Source organism: Emys orbicularis, chromosome 24 (genome assembly GCF_028017835.1).
Source record: "Emys orbicularis isolate rEmyOrb1 chromosome 24, rEmyOrb1.hap1, whole genome shotgun sequence".
NCBI lineage: Eukaryota > Metazoa > Chordata > Testudines > Emydidae > Emys > Emys orbicularis.
The window spans coordinates 5,789,507-5,815,946 of record NC_088706.1 but is presented as its reverse complement, the minus strand read 5'-3'; the positions used below and the strand labels follow the sequence as shown (position 1 = coordinate 5,815,946).

The 26,440-nt window shown below is 52.2% G+C and overlaps 1 protein-coding gene across 2 annotated transcripts in view; it reads right to left on the bottom strand.

Annotated features, from left to right (window-relative positions):
• The window catches only part of CSNK1G2 (casein kinase 1 gamma 2), a 44,323-nt gene extending 18,163 nt beyond the window's left edge, over nucleotides 1-26,160 (bottom strand). For both annotated transcript variants that reach the window (XM_065421922.1, XM_065421921.1), the window contains exons 1-4: nucleotides 25,877-26,160; nucleotides 5,906-5,946; nucleotides 3,853-3,922; nucleotides 951-1,099 (exon numbers count right to left, since the gene is read on the bottom strand). In XM_065421922.1, coding sequence (XP_065277994.1) covers nucleotides 951-1,099; nucleotides 3,853-3,922; nucleotides 5,906-5,946; nucleotides 25,877-26,063 — 447 coding nt within the window. In that variant the 5' untranslated portion in view covers nucleotides 26,064-26,160. The remainder of the gene's footprint in view (nucleotides 1-950; nucleotides 1,100-3,852; nucleotides 3,923-5,905; nucleotides 5,947-25,876) is intronic.
• Nucleotides 26,161-26,440: the final 280 nt, after the last annotated feature.

Below are 26,440 nucleotides of genomic sequence, written 5' to 3'. Positions count from 1 at the left end.
AAGCCCAAGCAGGGGATTGTTTTTAGGGGTGGAGCTTTATAGATCCCAGGAAAAACCTCCAGCGATCCCAGGGCCAAGCTGGTAGGTCACCAGGAGGCCACATGCCGCACCTAGTGCTCCTAAACCAGAACCAGCTGCAGCCTGCCAGGACTATGGTTCCCAGCATGCCATGCTCCATCCTGAGCGGGAGGCTGTCTCCATGGAGCAGCGCAGGCTGGGAGGTGTCGTCTCTGTGGGCGGTAGCGCCCTCCCGACAAAGGGCAGGCCAGACAGGGTCTGTCAGCCACATGCGTTCCGAGCCTGGATTTGCTGCTGACTCCTGCCAACACCTGGGAGTTTTGAGCAACATGAAGCTACCTCCGGTTCACAGAGAAATAAAGCACCACTATCCCTGGTTTGCAGATGGGGAAACTGAGGCACGGAGAGACATGACTTGCCCACGGACACCCAACAGGCCAGCGGCGGAGCCAGGAATAAAACCCAGGCCTCCCGAGTCATGGTGCAGTGATCTACCCACTAGGCTGCACTGTCTCCAATTCAACACAGCCATCCAATGAGGGAAGACTTCCTGAGATGGGGCTCCCCAGCAGGAGTTTCCCATCAGCCCACACGTCTCCTAAGACTTCCTTCCTGCTCTCGGATCCCCCTGGATCCCCCCAGTCACTCCCCTACCTCCAGGGCCGTTCGGTTTGGTGCGGAACATGCAGCCTGCTTATCTCCTGCCAGGAAGCTGCCTGCCAAACCCTGACTGCACCCCCAAGAAGAGAGTTAAACACTGGGTGCTTTTGCCTCCTTCTTCCTCTTCACCCCCCACAGTATGTTCTGGCTGGGCCCCTGGGGCATCTCCTTTGGGATTGGGGGGGCTGGTCACTGGGGATTCGACGGCAGGGCGTGCCATACTTCCCAGCTGCTCGCACGCACGGGCTGAGCCCGGGGGCCGCGGCGCTTACCAACTGGATTGCGATCATCAGGACGGTTTTGAGCGTGAAGGTCCGATCGCACAGGTCAAACAGGTCTTCCAGGCTGGGTCCCAGCAACTCCAGCACCATGGCGTTGTACTTCCCACAGGGCCCAAAGTAATAAACCTGAGGAATTCCTTCTGCAAGAGCGAGCGGGGGGGAGTCAGCGCCAAGCTGCAGCCCAGACGGGAAAATCCCTTCCCGCCCAGCGGCAGCACCACGGCCAGGGGGCCTCGAAGGCCAAAAGCAGGGGGCTGGAGAACCCAGGGCGTGGACGCTGCTGGGTAACCCCGGTACCAGGGAGGTGTGGCTAGTGCTGGAATAGCAGCCAATGCCGGGGGTTATGAGGCAACAAACACCTCCTCCCCTCCCCGGGCAGAACATTAATTGGGAATCGTTAGCAAGGGGGAGTCTGCCCCTCCCTTGCACCCCCACAACTACTCTGCTGCATTATTCCCAAGCAGGGCTGGGTTCTCCGCATGCTCTCACCCTGCCGGAGAGGCACAAGCTGCCCCTGTTCGGGGAGGAGGGGAAGAGGCTGGGCTCAGCTGGGGGCGAGACCTGGGCCGGGATGGATGTTGGCACCCCTGGCACTCACTAGGGGCCCTCGTGCCATTTTTACAAGCTGTGTTAACAGGACTTGCCCCTCTGCTCCAAGGGGTCGGGGGAAAGCTGGTTTCTATGAAAAACAGCCGACAAGGTGGAACCAGAAAGATAGCAGCCAGGCATTGAGCAATGCACCCTGTGCGTAACGACAATGTCCCTCACTCCCAACCCACAGCCCCCCTGCTATTCCAGCCCTGAGCTCCCCCCCCAACCACAGCTCTGCGATGCCCCTCACTCGCGACCCGCAGCCCCCCTGCTATTCCAGCCCTAAGCTCCCCCCCGACAGCTCTGCGATGCCCTTCACTCCCGACCCACAACCCCCCTGCTATTCCAGCCCTGAGCTCCCCCCCCCCGACAGCTCTGCGATGCCCCTCACTCCTGACCCGCAGCCCCCCTGCTATTCCAGCCCTGAGCTCCCCCCCGACAGCTCTGCGATGCCCCTCACTCCTGACCCGCAGCCCCCCCGCTATTCCAGCTCTGAACTGCCCCCCTCCCCCACAGCTCTGCCATGCCCCTCACTCCCGACCCTCAGCCCCCCGCTATTCCAGCCCTGAGCTCCCCCCCGACAGCTCTGCGATGCCCCTCACTCCCGACCCACAGCCCCCCTGCTATTCCAGCCCTGAGCTCCCCCCCGACAGCTCTGCGATGCCCCTCACTCCCGACCCGCAGCCCCCCTGCTATTCCAGCCCTGAGCTCCCCGACAGCTCTGCGATGCCCTTCACTCCCGACCCGCAGCCCCCCTGCTATTCCAGCCCTGCCCCCCAGCTCTGCGATGCCCCTCACTCCTGACCCGCAGCCCCCCGCTATTCCAGCTCTGAACTCCCCCCCCCCACAGCTCTGCGATGCCCCTCACTCCTGACCCGCAGCCCCCTGCTATTCCACCTCTGAACTCCCCCCCCCACAGCTCTGCGATGCCCCTCACTCCCGACCCGCAGCCCCCCGCTATTCCAGCCCTGAGCTCCCCCCCGACAGCTCTGCGATGCCCTTCACTCCCGACCCGCAGCCCCCCTGCTATTCCAGCCCTGCCCCCCAGCTCTGCGATGCCCCTCACTCCTGACCCGCAGCCCCCCGCTATTCCAGCTCTGAACTCCCCCCCCCACAGCTCTGCGATGCCCCTCACTCCTGACCCGCAGCCCCCTGCTATTCCAGCTCTGAACCCCCCCCCCCACAGCTCTGCGATGCCCCTCACTCCCGACCCGCAGCCCCCCGCTATTCCAGCCCTGAGCTCCCCCCCGACAGCTCTGCGATGCCCTTCACTCCCGACCCGCAGCCCCCCTGCTATTCCAGCCCTGCCCCCCCAGCTCTGCGATGCCCCTCACTCCTGACCCGCAGCCCCCCCGCTATTCCAGCTCTGAACTGCCCCCCCCAGCTCTGCGATGCCCCTCACTCCCGACCCGCAGCCCCCTGCTATTCCAGCCCTGAGCTCCCCCCACCCCAGCTCTGCGATGCCCCCCCACCTGACCCACAGACCCCTGCAATTCCAGCTCTGAACTCCCCCCCCCCCCCCCCGCCAGCTCTGCGATACCCCTCACTCCCATCCTGCAGCTCCCCACTCCCAACTCACAGCCAATCCCTTCTACTCCAGTGTTGGAGGACTTGGGGACGGAGAGGGGAGGACAAGCTTAGTTTCTGGATCCTGTGACGCAGGGAGATGGAATCACCATGTATGATGCACACCGGATTCCTGAGGTTTGTTTGGGGGGAAAGAGATGACCCTTCCCAGGGACCTGTCTGACAATCCAAACACCATCCATCCCTCCGGCACTGGCCGGAAGGAGCTGGGACAGTGCGAAAGGGCGTTAGCCGGATCTGAACCCCACAGGACTCCGCCCATACCCCAGGAACAGAGGCTGCTGGCACTCAATGGCCACCGTTCTCCTCCTGGCTGAGACACACTTTCCCACCTTCCCCTGTATCGGGAGTCCCAGGGTCAGTCCCAGCTTGGAGGGGTGACACCCCCCACCCAGCCCCATCACCTGGGGAGCAGGACACCCTGCTCTTTGGGAAGGGGAGTGCAGGGGAAGGAGGGTCCCAGATGACCCGAGGCAGCTCAGCCGCATCCCCGACACTAGCACAGAAATGAAAACGAAGGGGATCAAAGATGAGAAGCGTATGGAAAACCTGCCTCTGGCAGCCGAGCAGATGGGCCTCAGCAGCTTACGCTGGGGATAGAGGGCAAAGCTGCAGCGTCATGGTTACAATGAGAGCTGCACACACTCCCCCACTCCTGTCCTTCCAGGCCAGCTGGGCCCCTCCCCAGTGCTCTGCACGCACTGTTGCTCCTTACCTGCATTTCCGAGCTGTTTGTAAAACCGATATTCCAGATGCAGCTGTGGGGCTCGGGATTTTATCGGTTCCTTGTGGGAAGTGAGAGAAAGAGAGAGGAGGTGAGCAAATGAGCGGGCCGTGCAGGGTCTCAGGAAGGGCTGCTTACTTCAGATGCCCCGACTTCAGGCAAGGCAAATGGCTGCGGCACATTTTACAGCTCACCCAAACGTTCATTACAGAGCAGAGAAGGGGTCTGGTTTATGGGAAGTTGACATGAAATGGAGACCAACCCTCAGGGGTGGACATCTGATCCACTGGGCAATTTTCTTAATTTACAGGAAATGAATCAAAACCAAAGAATGAGACAGGGAGAGAATGTAGGTCCCTGCGTGAGAGAGAAAGGACACGGCAGGAAATCGTCCCAACGAGGGACCGGCATCACCACAAAGCACAAGGCCTCAGTTACACGAAGGCCAGGGTGATGCAAAGGGGCTGAGGTATAATGGAGACTCCAGGCCAGAGATGATGATCTCTCTCCTCTGACTTTGTTTCTGGTCAGTCGCTTTTGGGGCAGGGAGGGAGGAGAAAGGCTGGAGAATCTGTACCTTGGCAATCCCACTCACTTCTGGCACCAGGGGCCAAGAGGCAGAGTAACTGAGCAGGAAACCTGCCCCTGGGACTCTCTCTCTGACAGAATCTCTCTTAGCACCAGGAACCTCAGGGATGCTGTATTCCGTCCAGCCTTTCATTAAAGGCCTCTCTGGTCTTTGGCAAACTGCGCCGTACGGTCGCTTCCTTCCCAAAGCCCTGGGCTTAGTGGCAAGTCCACGTGGCTGCTCGAAGCCAGTGTGTTCGGTGCCCAAACGGTTTTATTGCAATGCATTCCCCAAAGTGGGGGCCAGGCACATGGGGATTTGCCACCGGACAGCTCGGGCACACAGGGTGAGAATTCCTAAAACCCTCGGCTGGAGCTTTGGGGAGTTTCACCAGCAGTTGCCCTGGGAGGAGAGTTAGGTCAATGCCCCGTGCTTTAGCCACCCCCTCTGGGGAACCCTGAAAGTGCCAAGCAGGGAGAGCAGAGCCAATTACACCCCTAGAGCCTGGGGCACCGGACGAGGGGGAAGGCTCAGATTAGGACGCAGCGAGGGGCAGTGTCTGTGCAGCTAGGACAGCACCGGCTCAGAGGCTGGAGCGCCTCACACAGGAGCAGTTCCATTAGCTCCACAAACAGATGGGGTTTTCATCCCCCCACAGCCCAGTCTCCCACTCACCTAAGCTACAAAGGGACACTTGAGTTCCTGCTGTTGAGTGGAAGGCTCTGCCATGCAAGGTTTCTCTACCCTTCTCGGCACATCTACCCCACGATGCCAGTTCTGGGGTATGTGGACTTGGGCCCATTCCCCCTACCCTTCCTGGCCTGCACTCCAGATATGGGCAGGGGCCAGCCCCAACAGTGGAGTGCTGCTCAAGCAGAGAAATGCAGCTTCCACAGGTGAGTTTGTTAGACACCTCGTGATGGGAGGGGACTGCAGGAAGGGAGACAGCAACAGGCTGCCTGTTCCCTCTGCTGCTAGGCCAATGCAAGGGGAGGCTGAGCAGGAGGCAGCCTTGTCCCAAGTGGCATGGCAAGAAACGCAGTGCTGGGGAAAGGTACCGATGGGAACCTAGGAGGGGATACTGAAGCTCCCCGAGTGCGTCTCATCCTGACCTGGATAACGCAAGGTCCATGGCTCTTTCACTCTTGGTCTCTCTGCTGAGACTCTCCGGTACCAATCGTAGAGATGGCTAGTGTGTGGCGGACACTAGGAAAGTTCTGGAGTTGCCATGATCCAGCTGATCCCGACTCAACAGAGCTTCAGAGCCACACGCTTCTCACGCCCAAACCTCATGGCTTGGTGACTGCATTAATTGCTTTGCATGCCCTAGGTTCTCAGCCACCGCCTAACGCATCTTACATAGCCTCTATGTAACAACTGGTTCAGCTAGAGACATTTTAACCCATTAGTAAAAGGCCAGGCTCTGAAACACTAGCTAACCTGGACAGCACACAGAGGGAAGGAAAAGAAACTCACCAATTTTATAGCTACGTATTCATTCGTGTAGAGATTCTTCCCTGCAGAAAGAGATGAGAGAAATAACATTGGGAGCGAGTGAAACTTACAAACAAACCCAGGTGTCAAACGCAGCAGGCTGGGAACAAGCCAAATTCTCTAGCAAGCTCTTATTTTTAAAAGCATCCCCAGCAGGACAGGCGGTTTGCAGAGAAGCGAACGGGGAGATCTTTGTCCCCTCGGTCCGTAACAAGGAACAGTCTCTGTACAGTTAGCGACAGGGCGTGCTGCAGTTCTTTATCCCCAAGGCAGCACACTCGGATTCACTTGCTATTTGGAAGCTACAAGTTGTTCGGGTGACTGGTGAGGCGCTGGGAACGGAGAGATCCCCATATGTAATGTTCTCTCAGGATGGAAGCAGTGCATGCTGGGACCTGTAGTCTTTCCAGGCCACATCTCTGCAATAAGTAGGTGAAGGTACTTTCAATCTATTGCATTTTATGGAAGTTGGCACAGCCCCCAGCAAGTTACCAAGGTCCCCTGCGCTGCTAGAAAAGTCTGGGCATGGCCCTTAGCTCACCGTGAACTAGCAACGTGGGACTGCAAACATCCGCAGTGGGGAGGGAGGGAGGTTTCCTGCTCCTCCAGCAGCAGAGGGTCTTGTGCAATAGCAGATGAGCCTTGGCCTTACCTCACAGCTCCTTCATCTCAAAATGGGACACAAGCCCCAAAGCTAGGACACCGCAAACAGCAGCCCAGGATGAGAACGGCGCAGGGCGTCTCTCCTTAAAGCACATCTGCTGCTCTGTGTTTGTACAGCACCTGGCACAACGGGGCCCTCAGGCACTGCTGTAATTACCACATTACTGCTACTAACTAACCATCGCTTCTCTGGAGCCCCGGGGCCCAGTGGGAGCAGAATGGCTACTTGCCATGATAACTGCGCTCCTCTGGGGAGATGGCCTGCACAGATCCACTCTGCAGGTGCACCCGCACATGAGCTTGGAGCCCCATGGGGCTATCCTGGCTTCAATCCCACCCCAGGGTATTCAGAGGGGCACCACCATCACCATGGGAACAAAGGGACCGCTAGGCTCTGCAGAACTCCAGTTTGCTGCCTGCGGCAGTCAGCAGAGAACAAGCAGCAGTTGGGCTGTCCGCCCTTATCTAGCCCCAGGGCAAGCTTCCCCAAGGGACAGCACCATTTAGAAGGCCCAAGCCCAACAGCCTTCCTCACGGCCAACCCATTGGGGATGGAACTGGGCACCTCCAGAACTGAACGCAGGAGTCTCTGCAGCTGCAGCTAAAAAGCTGGACTCCATAGCTGGTGCTGTAACAGACTCGTACCCTCTGTGTATTGGGGACGTGTAATACACTGAGCATTGGGTTGCAAAGGTTTACATGCAGCCTCTGCGGAGCAGATCCATGCAGGGAATCACCTCAGAGAGCAGAAGGGAGCTCCTTTGAACACCCAGTCCCTTTACTTAGCCCAAGGCTCCAGTTACAGCAGAGGATTAGTTTTTGCTCGATGATACACTAGGAACGGCCAGCACTGCCCCCAGGGGTCTGTCTAGTCCCATCGCGCTGGGGTCTTTTCCTTGTGTGTAACATCTGACTGCAAACAACTTTCACTTAGCCACAGCCTCCCCATCCCGCGCCTCAGAGGAACACCACCCTAGGGAGGGAGCGGTTCCCCTTCTGCAGCCGGAGGAGCAGGGCAGCACGACGCTGGGTTAAACCCCAGGGCCAGCCATTTCCATGGGACTGAGCTGGATTTGAGTGCAAATCTCAGGAAACGGCAAGGGCAGGACCCTAGTCTCCTCACATCGATACAGGGCCCTTACAGAGCCCCGAGATGGTGCCCAACTAATGCACAAAATGGATTTAGTTACATGATTCCAACGCGAGCGACCAAGTGGCTAGAGCACAGGATTCCCGGGCTCCATTCCAGCCTGACCCATTGTGTCACCTCAGGCAAGTCACAGCTCTTGCTCCGTGCCTCAGTTTCCCCACCCGTACAATGGGGATAACAATTCTTCGCTCTCACCACAGCTCTTTTAATCAGTAGATCTCAAGTAATAACAATGTTTTCATCCCGCAGAGGGGGAAGGAAGGGGGAAATCAGCGATGGCAGGTGACGTACTCTGAGATGGAAGGCTAAGATACGGGAAACTTGCCTGCCGGCCTAAAGCTGGGGAAGGGAATGCTGCACAGCTGGGGCTGATAGTGGAACCTTCACCATCAACAGGGCTTGGAAAATCATTTATCTGAAGGGCGGCAGATTCTCAGTCCAAGTTCTAGATTTACTACAGTTCTGACGGCGAAATTTCCTGTTTTTCCTGAATGGGGGTCGGGGATGTCCACACACATCACTCCCAAGCCATGGCACCGATCTGGTTTAGAACAACTGTAGTGCGGCCTAATGCTCACGTGTGACCAGCCTAGCAGGCTCTGCTAATTTCCAGGCCACTCAAAAGCTGTTCTCTCACTGTCCTGGCTTGGGACAGTTCAGAGTCACATTGCCCCTGAAGGAGTTTTGGCGGAGGCAGAATTCCTCACCTGCTGCTAGATTCCTTCCCGCAGTGCAGCATCTTCCCCCCAGCTTTGCGTGGTCCAGGAGCACTGGGGACAGGGCATGGCCTAACTCCTTCCCACCCCAGCTGGGGTGTCTGGTGCCCTAAAGGTTGTAAGGAGGAAGCAATCCCTATTGTCCAGAGATCTCCATCTCAGGGTGCATTGTTATTTACACCACTCAGTTATCTGTTACAGGTGGGCACAGAATGCTGGGTGCCCTCTATCTCAGCCCAACCCACGCCCCGTGCTCCCCATCTGTGGCACGCATGATGCATGGATGACAGACCCGTGCGATGACCTTGACCTCTCCGGGCTGGGAGACTGTAGCCTGTTTGTTGGGCACTCATCTCCCCAGGGCAGACACGTAGCAGACGTCTCCTGGCTAGTAACCGTCAGAGCAAGAGGGGAGTTGTCATTAAATGACGTATATATTTAGAAAGAGAAGAGACAGATGGGAATACAGAGCAGCGTTGACCCTTGCGCTGCCTACGGCAACAGGGGGTAGCAATATTCACACATGTGACTAGCAGTGGCCAAGGTTTTCCCAAGTGACTAGTGATTTTAGGTGTCCAGCTAGAAATGCCTGAAAGAGGCCTGATTCCCAGAGAGGGCACTCAGCACTTTTTGGAAGACAGGTGCTTTTAAGGTGTCTCCAGTAGGCTCCCAAAATCGCCAGTCACTTTGGAAAATCGTGGCCAGTGTCCTCAGTTTATAGTTGCCTCTTGCTAGCCACAGCCTCCCTGGCATTGGACTGGAAGTCCGGGCCCCCTCCGTCTCCTGTCCCACAAAGCTGAGCTCAGCGCCTGCAGATGTCAGCCATGGGAAGCCAGGGCTGCCTCTAGCCTTCTCCCCTCTGGGTACATCAAAGAGTTTTTTAAACTCCAGTTAACGGATTGCTAATTAACAGGAGTCACCCACCATGTCAGCAGGAGGGACCCTGGCCACTCCACAACAGCTTGTTCCACCAGGTAACTGTTTGCTAATTAACACGAGTCACCCACCACATCAACATGACCCTGGTCACTCCACAACTGCTTGTTCTGGGCTCCCACACGCCAAATGAGCAGGTACAAATGTGAGAGAGGTAACTCAAGTTACCAGGTAAATTGGTTAACTCCAGGTAAAAAGCCACTAGCATAAACAACCCCTTTGTCAGCTAGTGGCCAGGGCAACATTCAGATTCCAACACCTCGAGGGACCATCACGATCATCTAGTCTGACCTCCTCCATCTTGCAAGCCAGAGATCCACCCTGCATAATCTCTGCACCAAGTCCATAACTTCTGGCTGAGCTAGAGCATCTCTCTTACAAGATATCCAGTCTTTAAATCCAGACCACAAGTGATGGAGAATGCCCCGCAGCCCACAGTAAATTGGTCTAACGGTTAATTACTCTCATTGTTAAAAAATTGTGCCTTATTTTAGGTAAGTCACGAAGATTCTACATAGAGTGTCAGAAACAGACTCATCAACCCAATACCAAAATATGAACCTCTCCCCTTCGAAAGCCAGCAACTCTAGCAACGCTGTACTTTATTTTGATAGCATCCTTTAATTGATATGCATATGTATAAAGTATTGTGTCCATACACTGCTAGTGCACCCAAGGAGATGGTCTAGGGAGATGGTCCGAGGCAGTGAACACAAGACGCAGTATTCCCTGACAGCATTTTCTGTCTAACTCTGTCCCCCTATTGCCATTGGTGCTCACAGGCTGGAGCTTTTGAAGAAGCTGGCCTGCTTTCCCTTTGCAACGAACAATGGAAACAGCAGAAGGCACCTCCAGGCTGAGAACACAGTACCTCCTGGTGCTTGGCCGGCAGGTGGCAGGGAAAAATGCCTTGTCCCTCCACCTGTTTAAAGGAGAAAGGGCCACAGTGGAAACCGAAGCAGCGAGATTTACCCAAAATCTTTGTGTTGGGAGAGAATTAGAGTCACGTTAAAGCTGTATTTAACTTCTGCACAAGCAGGAAATGCGAATCATTATCATTCAGCTCAGCAGGACCGCTGGAGTGCGCATGTCACATACCTGCAGTCTAGGGAAAAGGAAAACCTAGGGATTATTATTACAGCCTAAAGCATCTCTGACTTTAAAAGCCAAAACAAACTTTTTGCACAAGCCTATCACCCTTCCCTCTGCCCCTTAATGCTTTGCACAACCTCTCCGGCAGAAGGCACGGATTTGTGAGCCAGTCTGAAAAGGTTCTTCTCAGAGTGGCGCTTTATGTGCACAGCTGAGGAAGAGTTCATAGAGCCATGAACTGGGGCTGGAAGGGGAACCATCCTTCAGAATATAAATTACAGGAGACTTATTTAAACCTTCCATGGGACTCCAGGAAATTTCAGCCAAAGCTGGGTGCCTCAAATTTAGCACCTCAGTAAGTGGCCTGAATATCAAAGATGCAGCACACGGCGAACACCCGGGGCTTATAAAGGAAGCTGCACCGTAATACAGGGTTTATACCGCAGCCAGTGCCAAGCAGGCATACACCTTAGAAATGTGTTAAAGGATTCATATATCACATCACCCCTGAGCCTGGTTAGGAAGAGAATTCAATGGGGTCTGTTTCCAAAAAGATCTAAACTCCCATTTCACTCATCTCCTTCCAGAATAAATACCTAGCTCTCTGAATGTACTGGAGCGAATCACTGCAGTTTGCCTTTAAGAGGTGGACAACTGAACGGAAGCGAGATTCAGGCACAGCTAAGCAGCATGGGTATCAGCTGTTACGTGCACAGGTCTCATTTCTGACTCGTTGTGACTGCATTACTCAGACACAGCTCTTGGTGCCCACCAGAAGCAGCAATAACCCTCTTCTTGTGACAGCTGCTGTGAAACTGTGTCCCCAGTAGAATGACGAGGAGAGGAATGCACGGGAGATATGAGCAGAATTGCTCCTACTGGGTATAATTTTCCATGAGGTGTTGGCTGGCCTTTCGAGGAGCCGAACCCTGCCCCATGACAGAACAATGCTGCATTTCAAACCAACCCACCTTCACCACCGTAGTAGTAGGAAGGATGGTTTAATGGAGAGCGCGCTGGGCTCAGGAGACCTGGATTCAATTCCCAGCTCAGCCACAGATCTTGGCTCCCTGCACGATCTTGGGCAGGTCACGCCAGCAATGCTAATGCCTCAGCTGTCCATCTGTCAAGTGAGAATAATACTTCCCCTCTCCTTACAGGAATGTGGAGATTGATGCGGAGCTGCTCAGATATTATGGTGAGGGCCAGATAAGGACCAGTATCTATTCTAGACAGATGACATGAGACAGTACAGGAAGAGGTGTGGACCAGCTACAGAATGGGAGCCAGGACTCATGAGTTCTAACTTTCACCAACACAGCCTCTGTGCCCATTTTACAGCTGGGAAAAAACAAGTCAAGGGGCCAAATGCTTGAGCAGTGCTCCGAGGAGAGAGAGAGAGAGCACTCTGTAATGATCAATGCATGGATGGAAGGTACTAAAGCAAGGCAAAGGATTATGGGTATCAGCATCAGCTCCTCGGTGTGTGTGAATTCTCTCATGAGCTGGCACTTGCCCCACAACTCTTAGGAAAAACTCAGTGGTGCTGCATAAGGTGAGAGCCTCTGGCCCAGTGAACATGGGCTGGATGGGAGGGGCCTTTGTGCAATCCTGAAATGCCTGATCTGTTCAAACTCTCCCCCCTCACCCCCCAGCTCTAAGCTCCTTTACAGCGGCTGCTGTCTCCGATACACAGTACATGGAAACAGTCCAGTAAACAAAGGAACACAGGGAGGATTTACACATCCAGGGAGATTCTCTTTCATTCAGCATAACCTCAGCATTTTGCAAACGCCACAAGAGGTGTGTGTGTGTGGGGGGGTGAATGGGGGGGGGGCAGGGAGTATAGAAAGTAAACAGGGAGCCAGTGGCAGAAGCTTCTCTCCCCCTACTCCTTGGGTCAGGTGCTGGAACTAGAGGTGCGGCCACACCCCCTGGATTGAAGTGGCTTCCATAATATATAGGGTTTACAGTTTGGTTGAACGGCTCTCAGCACCCCCACTATACAAATTGTTCCCGTACCACTGCCCTGGGTTGGACTGTGGGAAACCTTAAGTGCTATCAGGGGCAAGGCGGGGGCTGGCATCCCACCCCATCCTGGGATCAACGCTGGCTGAGCCAATGCGGAGGCTTGCAGCAGCTACAAAAGGTTCTGTAATGTAACAGAGTTCTCCTTGAGTCCTCCATGGCATCATTCATAGAATATTCGGGTTGGAAGAGACCTCAGGAGGTCATCTAGTCCAACCCCCTGCTCAAAGCAGGACCTAATCCCCAACTAAATCATCCCAGCCAGGGCTTTATCAAGCCGGGCCTTAAAAACCTCCAAGGAAGGAGATTCCACCACCTCCCTAGGTAACCCATTCTAGTGCTTCACCACCCTCCTAGTGAAATAGTGTTTCCTAATATCCAACCTAGACCTCCCCCACTGAACTTGAGACCATTGCTTCTTGTTCTGTCAGGACAGCCACAACTGCTGGACACGTAAAGTGGGGGCATCGCCTTGCCACTGATGGGTGAGTTAAGTGGTAGTGGCAGGAACTGCCCTGGTCCTCAAGGCTCCCTGCCATTTATGGGGGGGGGGGTAAGGAAGGGGTTACAGTCCCATTCAAAGGAGCTTTTCTCTCACCCGTTGTTGCGTGACAGGCCCATAGAAACCAGACCATCCCAGGGATCAGTGAATCCGGCCCCCTACACCAGGCTCTCACACAACAGGCCTTGGCCTCTCACCTCGTTCCGTTTTAGTTCTCCCAGTCCCAGGTGTTACCTGTAGTGAACAAAGGCCCTTTTAACCTGCTTAGAACCAATGCAAACTACTGTCTCCAGCATGCTGGATCACTCCACCCACCCCTGAAATGCAGCCATCCCTAGTATGGAACGCAGCAGCTTTTTAACAGCTACAGTATGTGATAATTGAGGACAGGAAGTGAAGGATCCACTTGACACTGCAAGGAGAACGGAGACATGGACCAAAATCACCAACACTGGACTTTTGCTGGATGATAGGGACTACAGCCGAGACCTTCAAAGACCTAGAAATCAATGAGAGTTAGGTGCCAAAACACCTCTGACGATCTGGGCCTAACATCCTCCCTCTTCCGCAAAGGCTCATGGTGAACCGGACCCCTGTGCTAACCTCTTCTCTGCTGAACTGGGGCACTTGGGCAGTACTGGCTCAGCCCGAACACCACCACTGCCTCTGCCTGGTTTTCCCCAGGCAATCTTCCATCCCACTACTGCCCAAGCCACAGGCTGCTGCAGCTTTAAATGTCAGCTGAAGGGAGAGGCCCCAATATGTGACAAACGATGTTCAAATACAAACTCCACTCAGACTTTCCAGGCGTGAACAAATGCCAGGAAAAGTCTCTTGCAGCTCATCCCAGCCCAGCTCTTAGCCTGTGGGGCACTCAACCCTCCAGCGACCCCACGAGCACTTGGAGACAACAGCTCATGTGATGGGGATCACTATCCTCAACCTGCATATACTGACTTCAGGTCACATCTTGCAGTTCAGATGCTGCTGCCCTAGCTGCCTCAAGTCACTACAACCAGCTGATGGTCAAAACCAGGAGTCTCTAAGTCCCGGCCCGCGGGCCATCTGCGGCCCAAGAACCTCCCCACTGCGGCCCACGGAGGAGAGATGCATGCAGACATGCTGCCGGCAATGTCTGCTGCAGGCACTTCCCCCCGCAGCTCCCATTGGCTGGGGGAGAGGGACAGAGATATCATCACTAGTCGCTGGGCAGAGTCAGCTATGGAGGCAGCATCACTAGTTGCCAGGCAGAATCAGCCATGGAGGCAGCATCATTTTTTTCCACAATGAATATAAACAAGTCAAAATACCGAACACAACTCTCTGATGCACACCTTGCTGCAATCCTGAAGGTTTCAACTGCTCAGTCACTGAGGCCAAACATCAACAAACTGACAGAACTGAAGCGTTGCCAGGTGTCTGGCAAACACTAAAAACTCTCTGGCAGGCGAAGAATTTAATAAAGCTGTCATTCAACTTTATACTTTCTAAGAAAATCGAAATAAAAATACAATATAAACGTTTTCTTTTCTGAACACCATCTTCAGTGACATTATTAGCACGCTGGGAGGATTTGAGGACCGGCCCTAAGGTAAATTGAGTTTGAGACCCCTGGTCAAAACGATGCAATTTTGTCCTACTGGGGAGGGGGAGACCTGAGGCGGGCAATGCAAGGGGATTTGCCCCCTGCTTACACAAGACTGCAGAGGGAGGAGAGTGTATGAAATGTCTTGAAGGAAACCCAACGGGGATGACAGGACCAGAACTCAGGAAAAGTGACAGCAATATAACTGATGCAGCACAGCATCCAGCACATGCAAGCAAATGCCCTGCTGGTGGGGTAGGGGAGTTGGAGGGAATGTAATTGTTCCAAATGAGAACAAGTTAGTGTGGATGGATAGAGATGCAAATGGCAGATGTATCATCACTGCCCCCTGCTGGCTGAGTTTGTCAATTACCCAGTCTGTATCAGCCCCCTCGATAAGGTGTTATAATACACCAATACTCAGCATCACCCTCAGCCAGGTGCTATGCTGGTGCACAGAGTTACACAGCACCTTGCTTACACTTCTGGTCCTGGGACTGAATCACGTAAGAAAGATGTGGAGAAATTGGAGAGGGTCCAGAGAAGAGCAACAAGAATGATTAAGGGTCTTAAGAACATGACCTATGAAGGAAGGCTGAAAGAATTGGGTTTGTTTAGTTTGGAAAAGAGAAGACTAAGAGGGGACATGATAGCAGTTTTCAGGTATCTAAAAGGGTGTCATAAGGAGGAGGGAGAAAACTTGTTCACCTTAGCCTCTAAGGATAGAACAAGAAGCAATGGGCTTAAACTGCAGCAAGGGAGGTGTAGGTTGGACATTAGGAAAAAGTTCCTAACTGTCAGGGTGGTTAAACACTGGAATAAATTGCCTAGGGAGGTTGTGGAGTCTCCATCTCTGGAGATATTTAAGAGTAGGTTAGAAAAATGTCTATCAGGGATGGTCTAGACAGTATTTGGTCCTGCCATGAGGGGAGGGGACTGAACTCGATGACCTCTCGAGGTCCCTTCCAGTCCTAGAATCTATGAATCTATAAAACCGCAGGCGGGTCCGAAAAGGGCAGGTAAATTGTACTGTAACCCAGCCAATCAGGACTAGTTCCGTGCCTCCAACAAAACAGCTAGAGAGGGGTGGGAGCCCGGGGAAGGGTTTGATCATTATTAACTGTTGATCTAGCCCCCCCAGAGCGCACTAGGTGCTTAAAGACAGAGCGCTGCCCTATGGAGCTTGCAGTCTAAAGAAACAAAAATATGAGAAAAAGAAGAGTGGGAGGGCTAGGCCTCCTGGGTTCTCTTTCCCCAGGGACTGCCATCCACAATGTGGGAACCCCTCCTTGAGCTGTCTGCTAGAAGGGAGTTAGGATCACCTTGGAAAATGGTTCTGGTGGTTTTCTATTTTCCCTGCCCTCCTCTGCATGTTTCACAAAGAGAGATTTTTAATATTATAACAGTCCATAGGCAACCATGGGGGGAACCACACGTCTGCTAGTGACATGTCAGGAAGCGCCAGAGAATCTGCATGAGTGAATGTGGTTTTTAGAAAAAAAATGTCGAGATGAGAGCTACTGAAAAACAAAAAATATTTTGGTTTGTGGCACTGGCTGATGCAAGGTGTTGCTTGTTCTGCACAGAAGCAAGACGCTTGGAGGAAACGTCTACAGCCGGAGGAAGGTTACACTGGGGTAGGAATACACCACAGAGGCATAACTAGGCACAAGAGCATTTAAACCCTCCCCGTTTGTCACAATATCACTGGTAAAAGCTAGGGTGTGCATTTCTCTGAACCCTTAAATAATTTTCCCACCTGCCCCTCTCCCTTCCAAAATGAGCTTGGACAGTGCCATTTTGACACCTGCTTCTGCATGTCACACCAGCCTTCCTCTGACCTTTTAATCACACATGCTCCAAGCACAAGGAGATAAATGGGGGTCTTGAGGCTAAGTCAGTGGACTGGGGACAAGGGCACGATTCCCGGCTCTGCCACAGACCCCCTGAGGGACCGTAGCAGGAGGCACATCCCCTCTGTGCCAGTTTCCCATCCCACCCCTTGTCTGTTTAGATCATCAGCTCTTTGGGGCAGCGACTGTCTCTCATTATGCATACAGACAGTACAGAGCAAGACAGCCCCGATCTCAGGCGGTGCCTCTAGGTATACTAAAAAATTACACTTCCTCTTTCCTCACTCCACTGGTTGCATGAAAGAAACCAGCACAGCTGTGTGTAAAGGCAGGCACAGACATATGCAATGAATTTGAAGAGGACAACTTAAAACTGGCGCCAAATGTAAATAATCCAAACGGCTCCTCCAGAGCAACAGAAAATGGTTTCCATAATTAAAAAAATGAATACAGATCCCAATGAAAACAGCTCTCTTTAAAACAACTCCCTCCCCTGCAGTGTCTGAAACCCAATCAGCACCAAGAACCTGAATGGGAAACTGGTTTTCATTGCCTTTCAAGACAGTTAAGTCCAAAGCAGACTACAAAGAGTTGCAAAGGGATCTCACAAAACTGGGTGATTGGGAAACGAAATGGCAGATGAAATTCAATGTTGATAAATGCAAAATAATGCATATTGGCAAACAAACCCAACTGTCCATACAAACGGATGGGGTCTAAATTAACTGTTACCACTCAAGAAAGATCTTAGAGTCACTGTGAACAGTTCTGAAAACATTCACTCAATGAGCAGCAGCAGTCAAAAAAAAGCTAACAGAATGTTAGGAACCATTAGGAAAGGAATAGATAATAGACAGAAAATATCATAATACCACTCTAAATCCACAGCACACCCTCACCATTAATACTGCATGCAGTTCTGGTCACCCCATCTCAAAAAAGAAACATTAGAATTGTAAAAAGTACAGAGAAGGGCAACACAAATGATTAGGGGTATGGAACAGCTTCCATCTGAGCAGAGATTAAAGACTGGCACTGTTCAGCTTGGAAAAGAGACAACTAAGTGGCTACGACAGAGGTCTAGAAAATCATGAATGGTGTGGAGAAAGTAAATAAGGAAGGGTTATTTACCCCCTTCACATAACACAAGAACCAGAGGTCATCCAATTAAATTAATAGGCAGCAGGTTTAAAACAAACAAAAGGAAGCACTTCACTCAACACACAGTCAACCTGTGGAGCTGGTTGACAGAGAATGTTGTGAAGGGCAAAAATATAACTGGGTTCAAAAAAAGAATTAGATAAGTTCTTGAAGGATTGGTCCATTAATGGCTATTAGCCCCATGCTCTGGGTGTCCCTAAAGCTGACTGCCAGATGCGGGGACTGGATCACTCGATAACTGCCCATATCTGTTCATTCCCTCTGAACCAACGATGGCTAATGCCAGGTGCAAGTCAAGATACTGCATGGCCATTCCTATGCTTCAACCAAGAGAAACGCACAAAGTAAACAGGCCATAACTGGCATTGATCAGTGAAATGGGTTAATGCGCTACAGTGTAATCAAGGGAAAGGGACTGGTTTGTAAGCAACATAAGGATTTTTTTCCCAGTGTCTCTTTAAAAAAAATGAAGTGCTTTTGAAAAAGCATACGTAAACTATAGATGGAGCTAAGAGCCCAATTCCCAGGGACACTGAAGGCTCTATGAGGTTAACAGGATACCAAGGCAGCCTTCAAAATGACAGCCAGGTACATTTTGAAGCGAACTGGAAAGTTGTAGCTATCACAACCACTTTTCTACCTTTCTGAAACGGATGCACATAGGGTATGTCTACACAGCAACTAGACACCCACGGCTGGCCCATGCCAGCTGACTCAGGCTCACGCTGTGAGGCGGTTTCATTGATGTGTAGATTTCCGGGGTCAGGCTGAAGCTCTGGGACCCTCCCACCCCGCAGAGTCCTAGGGCCTGGGGTGAGTCTGCACTGGCCTTGCCTCTGTTGCTATCACTAGTTCAGTTCCATTGCTGGTAGCAAAGGCACTAACATGAAGTGTGGACAAGGCACTGGACAGCTGCTGGGGTCTTACCTGTGCTATGCAAGCATGCTCCGAATGGGTATGGCTGTCACCGCCACACCACTCTGGTGGAACTGGCAGGGCAGGGACATTTTGGGGAAAAGGGCTTGATCTAGCCAGGGCAGGCGTTTCACTGTAGCGCTCTGTCCTGCTTCAGAGATGTCAGAGTTTTACAGGAGATGCAGATCGAGGCATGAACCATGGTCTGGTTGGGACCAAGAAAATTCTGGCTCATGTCTCGAAGTGTCCTCGTTGTCAGTTTAAGGCTGCTACAACTGACCAAAACATCGCTGTGGGGATTGTTTGTTTAATTTGAAATTTTTTAAAGCAAAAATTGCCCCTTCCCTTCTCCCATCCTGCCACTCAGCGAGGGGCGCGGGGGAGGGGAGAATTAAACGTTCACAGAAAATTTTGGGGAAAAAAAACACGTTTCCAAGATTTACCACAAAATATAATTCCCACTTTTCAACTGGCTCAAAAAACCCCCGCCAGTGTTCTGGGGGCCAGCACAAGGTTGATGGGCAGCCGCAAAGGGAAAATGCAGTTGCAAAGTACTTTGAGCAGGTGCTTGGGGAGTTTCAGTCCCAGCTGGGATCAACTTATTTATTCTCTCCCCTCCCCCCAGTATTTCTTTTATCAACCAGTTGAGAAGCAGGCGGCATTCTGGGCTCAGGCAGCATGCCCACTCCCCCAAAGAACAGTACAGGACACCCTAAAAGGAGACAAGCCTATAAGTCAGTCTGAGGTGGGCACACATCCCCTCCCTCTTCCTCTTAGGTCTCTTCACTAGACACCCGACGGACAATACCCTACAGGCATCTGGGCTTTCCAAGCAAGATCACCCCACGAGACTGAGCCCAGACAGACAGCCACCGCGTCTGGGGCTCGGACCCTCTTAAAGGCTGGATTCCAAATGCAGCAGCATAGACCAAGGGCACAGGGCTCATCAATGGGCAGCACCCTGAGCCCAAGCTGTGCTAGATCAAGCCCTTAGAGCCTCTAGCAAGAGGTCATTATCATATACACAAGACAGGAGGAGTGCAAAGGCTGGGAGGACACAGGGCAGAGTTAAGCTTCTTTGGGCGACCTTAACTCTGCAAAGCCACTTAAAAAATAGTTTACTCTTAACTTTGGACTTTCCAGGCTAACTTTTTGTTAAGACAGCTACAACACCCTCAGTAAAGTGCCAATCCCTCTATCATGGATGGTTCCACAACAGACCCAGAGAGCGGCAGACAAGTCTCTCGCTCAGACGACAAAAAAAGGGTTTTAAAATTATTCACACTTCCACTGCAAGGCCACTGCAGGAAATGCACGGACAAGTGAAGTCCTGTGCAAGTGGTTACCCAGAACCACTGATGGAGAGACACCCAGCTGAATAAAGGCTCAGCTAGGAAATAGACACACAATACCGGGAACATGAGAGCACTTTGAGGCCCCACCCAAGGTCAACGGCCCTACATGAAGAGGACTCATTGCTGACCTTCCCAGCCTGATATCCCGGGATTTACATGATTGCTAATCGATTGGTCCTCATGCCCATTTCCCGGACAGGATGTTGCAGCCATGCACGGACAGTGGGGGTCTGGAGATCCTTGCAAAGCAGCACTAGATTAAAGTACTGCATGTAGTTTTTAACATTTCTACACTAATAGAGAGCAGGGTAACCATCCTCCTGTGAAGGCAGAAGCCTCACTCCAGGGACTCAGGCCTCCATTCAGTCTCATGTGAGATACTCCCCTAGATTCCAAGGGGGAAGAGAATCAGGCCTTGATGCACAGTATCCTACACAGCCATTGCAAACCAGTGCTCACAGCTGCCTATCTTCCTAGCTGCTGCTCCTTGGCTAGCACTCTGTCATGCACGGCAGTGCTTTTCCTCTACTCCCTTTGGGCACAAGCCACCCTGGTAACAAGCCAGTCTCCCGGCTCTCATCCTTAACTTGTGGCAGCCAGAGAAAGCAGATGGCTGCACACTTCACAACCTCTCTGCAGAGTAAGCTGCTGGGCCGGAGCCCGGTGCCAGGGCCGCTTTGGAAGAGGTGGCACGTGGCCCATTGGCCACCCCTGCTCTAAACAGCTTCCTCCTGCTTCAGATTTCAGAAGGCAGCAGCGTTGGTCTCGGCTGTGGAAGCGGCCTGGTCAAGGCATTAGGCGGAGTGTAGTGCTGGCCCTTGGTAACTAGCTGGAAGGGGGTAAGTAGTGGGGGACATAGGGTGTTCTTGCAGCTCCCACCATACTCTCCAGCTGCAGCTGCTGCAGTCTGAAACATGCCTAAGGGCAGGAGGTGGCCTCAAGTTTCCAGCAAAGCAATTAAACTGGTGGGATGGGGGAGGAGCCAGGGTGGTGGTGGGGGTGGGGGTGTGGAGGGGGAAGGCCACTGCTGCTGGCTGGCCTGGATGAGCAGGCGAGTCACCATGGCTGGATCTGCATCCAAGAGGAAAGGGCACAACCTCCTAGGCAGCCAAAGGATACCAGTGCTGGATACCTGGGAACAACAAGCCCCAGAGATTGTTGAACCCCTGGACAGTAAGAGTGCGGACTTCCTCTGGAGACGAGGAAGTTGTGGCTCCTGTCAGTTCCTCAAATGACCTCTGCTTTTCTACCAGCCTCGCTCACACACAGTTTGAGGTAGTTCCTCTCCACCCAAGCCCCGGTTTCCCTCCAAAACGAGGCCAGCAGGGCAACATCACTGTGGTCGGGCCAAGAAAGGCGACTGGAAGCACATTGGTGGCACTGCAGCACCCGGCGGCTTCTTGGTCAGTCTTACAAACCCGGCTCTGCGGAAGGACTGTTCGTTTTCCTGCTGTCTTGGTTTCAGTGTGTACACGGTGATAAGCCAGTGAAGAAGTTCTGTCTGTATAGCCTGTAAGTTCTTTGGGACAGGAACTGCCTCTCTCCCTATGTGTCTGTACAACACAAAAGGGACCTGATCTCAACTGGGGCCTTGAAGTGTTTCTGTAACATACCTAGACCAGTGGTTTTCAACCTCTGGGTCCACAGACTAGGTTTAAGATTTCCAAAGGGGTTCACACCCCCATTCAAAATGTTTTAGGGGTCCGCAGATGAAAAAAGGTTGAAAACCCCTGCCCTAGACAATAAGAGACATTGGGAACCAGAAACTCCTGCTGTCTGGCTTTCATTCCCCTTCTGGCTTTCAGCATATCCCTTAAGCCAGTGTTTCCCAAACTTGTTCCGCCGCTTGTGCAGGGAAAGCCCCTGGCGGGCCAGGCCGGTTTGTTTACCTGTCGCGTCCGCAGGTTCGGCCGATCACGGCTCCCAGTGGCCGCGGTTCGCTGCTCCAGGCCAATGGGAGCAGCTGGAAGCGGCGGCCAGTACGTCCCTCGGCCCGCGCCGCTTCCAGCGGCTCCCATTGGCCTGGAGCAGCGAACCGTGGCCAGTGGGAGCTGCGATCAGCCGAACCTGGGGACGCGGCAGGTAAACAAACCGGCCCGGCCCGCCAGGGGCTTTCCCTACACAAGCGGTGTCCCAACTTTGGGAAACACTGCCTTAAGCCAACATTTTCAGAAGTGGCTTCTGATTTTCAGCATCTCCCCCAAATGGGGCAATCAAGATCTAAGGCGCCTCCCCTCCCCAAATAACACGTAGCACCAGCTTTTAAAAGTCAGGTGGTAAAGCTGGTCAATGTTACAAAAAAGAAGTTGTGCGTGGAAAATTTTCCTTTCTGAAATGGACCATTTTTCTGTGTTTTTTTCCTCCCCCAAAACTGAAACTGTTCTCAGAACACACAAGACAATTTAATTTTGGTCATGAAAAGTTTCTATAATGTTTTCAAAAGAAGCAAGTTTCCCTTCAAACTGGAAACATGTCCAAAAGTCTGTTTTTTAAAATCCAAAACTAATTTTGGATTTTGCAACCAGTTCTGCTTTGGGTGCTTCATTTCCCCCAGGACAAATCTTGGCAACTCTGCTACCAAGGACTGCTGCGGGGATTAGTGTGTGCACAAACAAAGAGCACTAGATATTCTCAGTTACATTTGACACTGACTACATTAGTCTCTGTCCTAGGTCCTCCACCATGGCTGAATCAAAGATCTCTGCCATTATCTGCTGGCTTCTCCCACCTTGTCCCCCACACCCTCCCCAAAGAAGATGGCATTATTTGATTTCTCTCTGAGCAGGCAGTGTTTTCTCCAGTCATTTGGTGTCACTTTGGTTCCTTTGCACATGCTCTGGCATGCACATGGATCAAGGCTTGCATTTTTGATGAGTGACTACTTTCATTTGGCTCCTGAAAGCGTTCTTGAGCCTTGAAATAAGTTAACGGCATATGTGAGAAGGAAGTAAATTGGATTTTAGGAGCAAGCAGATCAAATTGCTCTGGCCTACATCTCTGTACTGGGACACTCCCCATCCAGCCCAATGGCCCGTTTCATCATGCCATTTAACAGACAAGCATCAGTGTATTACTGGATGTGTGGGCCTTCTAGAATAATTGCATGCAGGGACTTGAACGTCAATGGCAAGTAGAAATCCATCCCAACAAGCACCATTAACCTCTGCAGAATCCCAAATTCCAGTGGAAGAAGAAAAGTTCCTTTTCTAGCCCTCATGGTTTCAAGCATAACCATGCACATAGGAACCAATGCAGTGCCGCCTTCCTGATTCTGCAAGCAGCCTGCTCTTGGGCCTCTACTGCTGCTCAGACCTTGCTAATATGTAGCAAAGTGAATGCAGACCATGGCTTTACCCATTTATACTGCTGCTATTCAGAGCCTTGTAAGCAGCTGTGAAACTGACAAATCTGGTCAATTTCTTTCTGCTGCAGCTTGAGAAGTCTCTGATGGGCAGCAGATGCAGGAATTGAAGCTATTTATTGGGGATGTGATCCTAAAGAAAGAGGCTGGGGAAGGGGCACAATAGCAAAGACACTCACACTGGAGCAGCCAGAGGGTTGAGAGAAAGCAGAGTGGAGACCCCTCCTCAATTGCAACAGACTGCAGGAGGGGAACAGCTGCAGAGCCAGTCCCATACAAATCAACCCCAGGCCTCGCAGCAATCATTTGGCTGGGAGGTGGGTAGAGGGGAAATCCAAAAGAGTCAGTTCTTCTCACTCCCAGCAGGCTGAGGTGGTTTGTGGGTTGGAGTGGGAGGCTTCCCATTTATCACACATATACTGGCTGAAGGCTGACATACCAGCAAGTCCAGAAATCACAACCTGGCAGGGCAGTACATGTTACTGCAGGAATTTGTACCAGCCAAGTGATGTTCCAGGTGGAGAATATCAGGCCAGCAGGAGGGGGAGTTGGCAGGATTTCTCCACAGCTGGGGATCTTCAGCAGTCAGATTTCTCACTTCATCTCAGCCCCGGATTGCATTCAATGCAGCAGCTGCAGGGCTGGGGTAGCTCCCTACACTGGGACTGTCTCACTCCCTGCACTGGGAGCAGCAGGTGAGGGAATGCCTTGCAGGGTTTGGCTGTGACCCTCCCTGTTCCCTCATGACACTGTAAGGTGCTGCGTGTAGTCTGCCACGGCTAGTCTGATTTTGGGAGGAGGGATCTGAGCTGCTCCCCAAGATTCAGGGAGACAGACTTCCCACTTCCCCGAAGGCAGGAACCACTTGGCTTGGTTTTAAACACAGCCTTTTCCCAAGCTTTGCAATTAAGCTGCGATCACATCAGGGAGTTTGGGAGCAGGCTGGTTTGCCAGGCACCACCAAGTCTGTTGTGCTAGGCAGAGCTAGCATTAACTCAACGCAGCCAGAGTCAGCGTGTTGAACGCAGGGAGGTGGGCATGCTCTGTCCCTCCCTCCAGCCATACTGCCTCACAGACTGCACAACTTCAGACACCATCCCGCTTGCTGGTTCTTCTCCCAGGCAGATGGTGTGATGCGAAGCCCACATCTAGCTTTAGGTTCAGTCTGAAGAGATACAGGTTGGGTCAACAGGCACCACTGGAGTCCCTGAAACTGCCAGCTATCTCTTGGGAATGAGCTACATCAATTCTCCCTCTAACGCAGTTAATTTTCCAAATATTCTCCGCCTGGGCCAAAATCTTTGCCTGGCAAATACTAGTTCAACATGCTGAAGTCCAATTCACATTCCTAGAGGCACTGTAGAGCAACAGAAGACTGCAAAGGGCTTTTCACAACCGCAGGACACCAGTGCAGAGAACGCCAAGCCAAGAGTTACAGCTTGGCAAAAACCTGTCGGTGAGCTTTTTTTGTTTTTTTGACAAGCAAATGGCCCTCTCCCAGTCCTCCCCACTGTCAAAAAATTTTGCTTTGTTCAAAGTTTCCTGATTTTTTTGGCAAAAAAATAAAAATAAAAAAAGGAAAGCGCCCAAGGATATTTAAAAAAAATATTTTTCAAAATCTCTCTCAGAAAATACTGTTTTCCAACCATCTCTACTGAGAGCTAAACACTTTTGGCTACTGCAGCTGTATGTTCTGTCCAACAGCAAATATTCATTCCCACCCTTTTCCCAGGTGCTGTTGTTAGCAGATGCTCTCTAACACAGCCTGCCCCCAACTCCATTCTCCCTCTGATCTCCTCCCTTCGAGGGTCTGCCCTTACTTATAGGAAGCCGCCTGGTGGTCAAGAGACTCCTGTCCGCACTGTTCTTCCCAGGCGGAGAAGAAAGGAGAAGCCATACGCTGCAACCCATGAGGAACAGACATTTGCTGGAGTTTAGTGGAGCACATGATATAGAGTCACAGATTCCAAAGCCAGATGGGACCACGGTGATCATCCAGTCTGACCTCCTGTATAACACAGGCCACAGAACTTCCCTAATACAAATGCCTCTTTGTAGATACCTTGTGAAACCCATTCAAACTGACATTGCCACAAAGACTGAAAACGCTGGGACTAAAAGGATCAATTTCATTATCAGATCTTCCCTAGTGATGTCAAAGAGGGTGATCAGAAACCCCGCTCTGACCATCAGCCCTCCTGCTTTAGGATGGGCTTGGAAACATTTAAACTCACACCTTCCAGGCGGGGCTCCTGTGTTCAGGGAGTCCAGTGCAAGGACACTGCAGAGAAGGCACCAGGGAGAAAGGGGGTATTTCTGGGAGAGAGATTGTATGCAAATGAGGCAATACATATTTGTGAAATGCAAGTAAGGGCATTGCCTTATTTGCATAAAAGAGCCAATTTTCTGGGCCTGCAGCCTTAATGCAGCTTGACACAACTCCCTGTAAAGATCTATGGCAGGAGGATGGGGCATGGTTCCCTCCTGTTACTCTCATAAAGGAGAAAGACACCTATATGGATCGCCCCTGAGCGTTCCCAGGGGGGAAAGGGACGTGGGAAGAGCTGGATAGATTTCCCAGCAGCACCACAGTGCGCAGTCACAGCAAGGATGTCAATAAAATAGGCCCATCTCACCTAGACGGAGCTCCCCGAAATTGCCACATCCAATCTTCTTCCCGACACGGAAGTTGGGGCCCACCATTAAGACTCCAGAGTTAGTCCCTGCGCTCCGGCTCCCATGGCTGCTCCTTCCTCCACCTGCCTTGGACATTCTTTTGCCTTCCTCTGTCTCCCCTTTCCCTCCTCTCTTATCAAAATCCATAAGTTTGTGATACCCCGGCCTCTCCACGGTTACGCCGCTGCCATACAAATCCCAAAGCCACCGAAACTCGAGGGGGGAGGGAGGGGAAGGAAAAATAAAAAAAAGCAGGGCTCTTCTCGGTCAATACACCATCACGGTCGGAGATGGAGGGGAGGGGACTGGGGGGGGTCACTGCCACCCACAGGCGCCGGGCTACTGCAATGTTAGTGCTTTTGAAGGTCCCGCCGGGATTCTCATCTTCGCTTGCTTCGGCCCGCTCTTTGATGAAGAGCACATTCTGTGGAGAGGGTCCTGCCAGCTTAGATCCTTCGGCTCCCAACTGTAAAAGACAGAAGGACAAAATTAGTGTAAGAAATGAGTGTGCATGCTTCCATAAA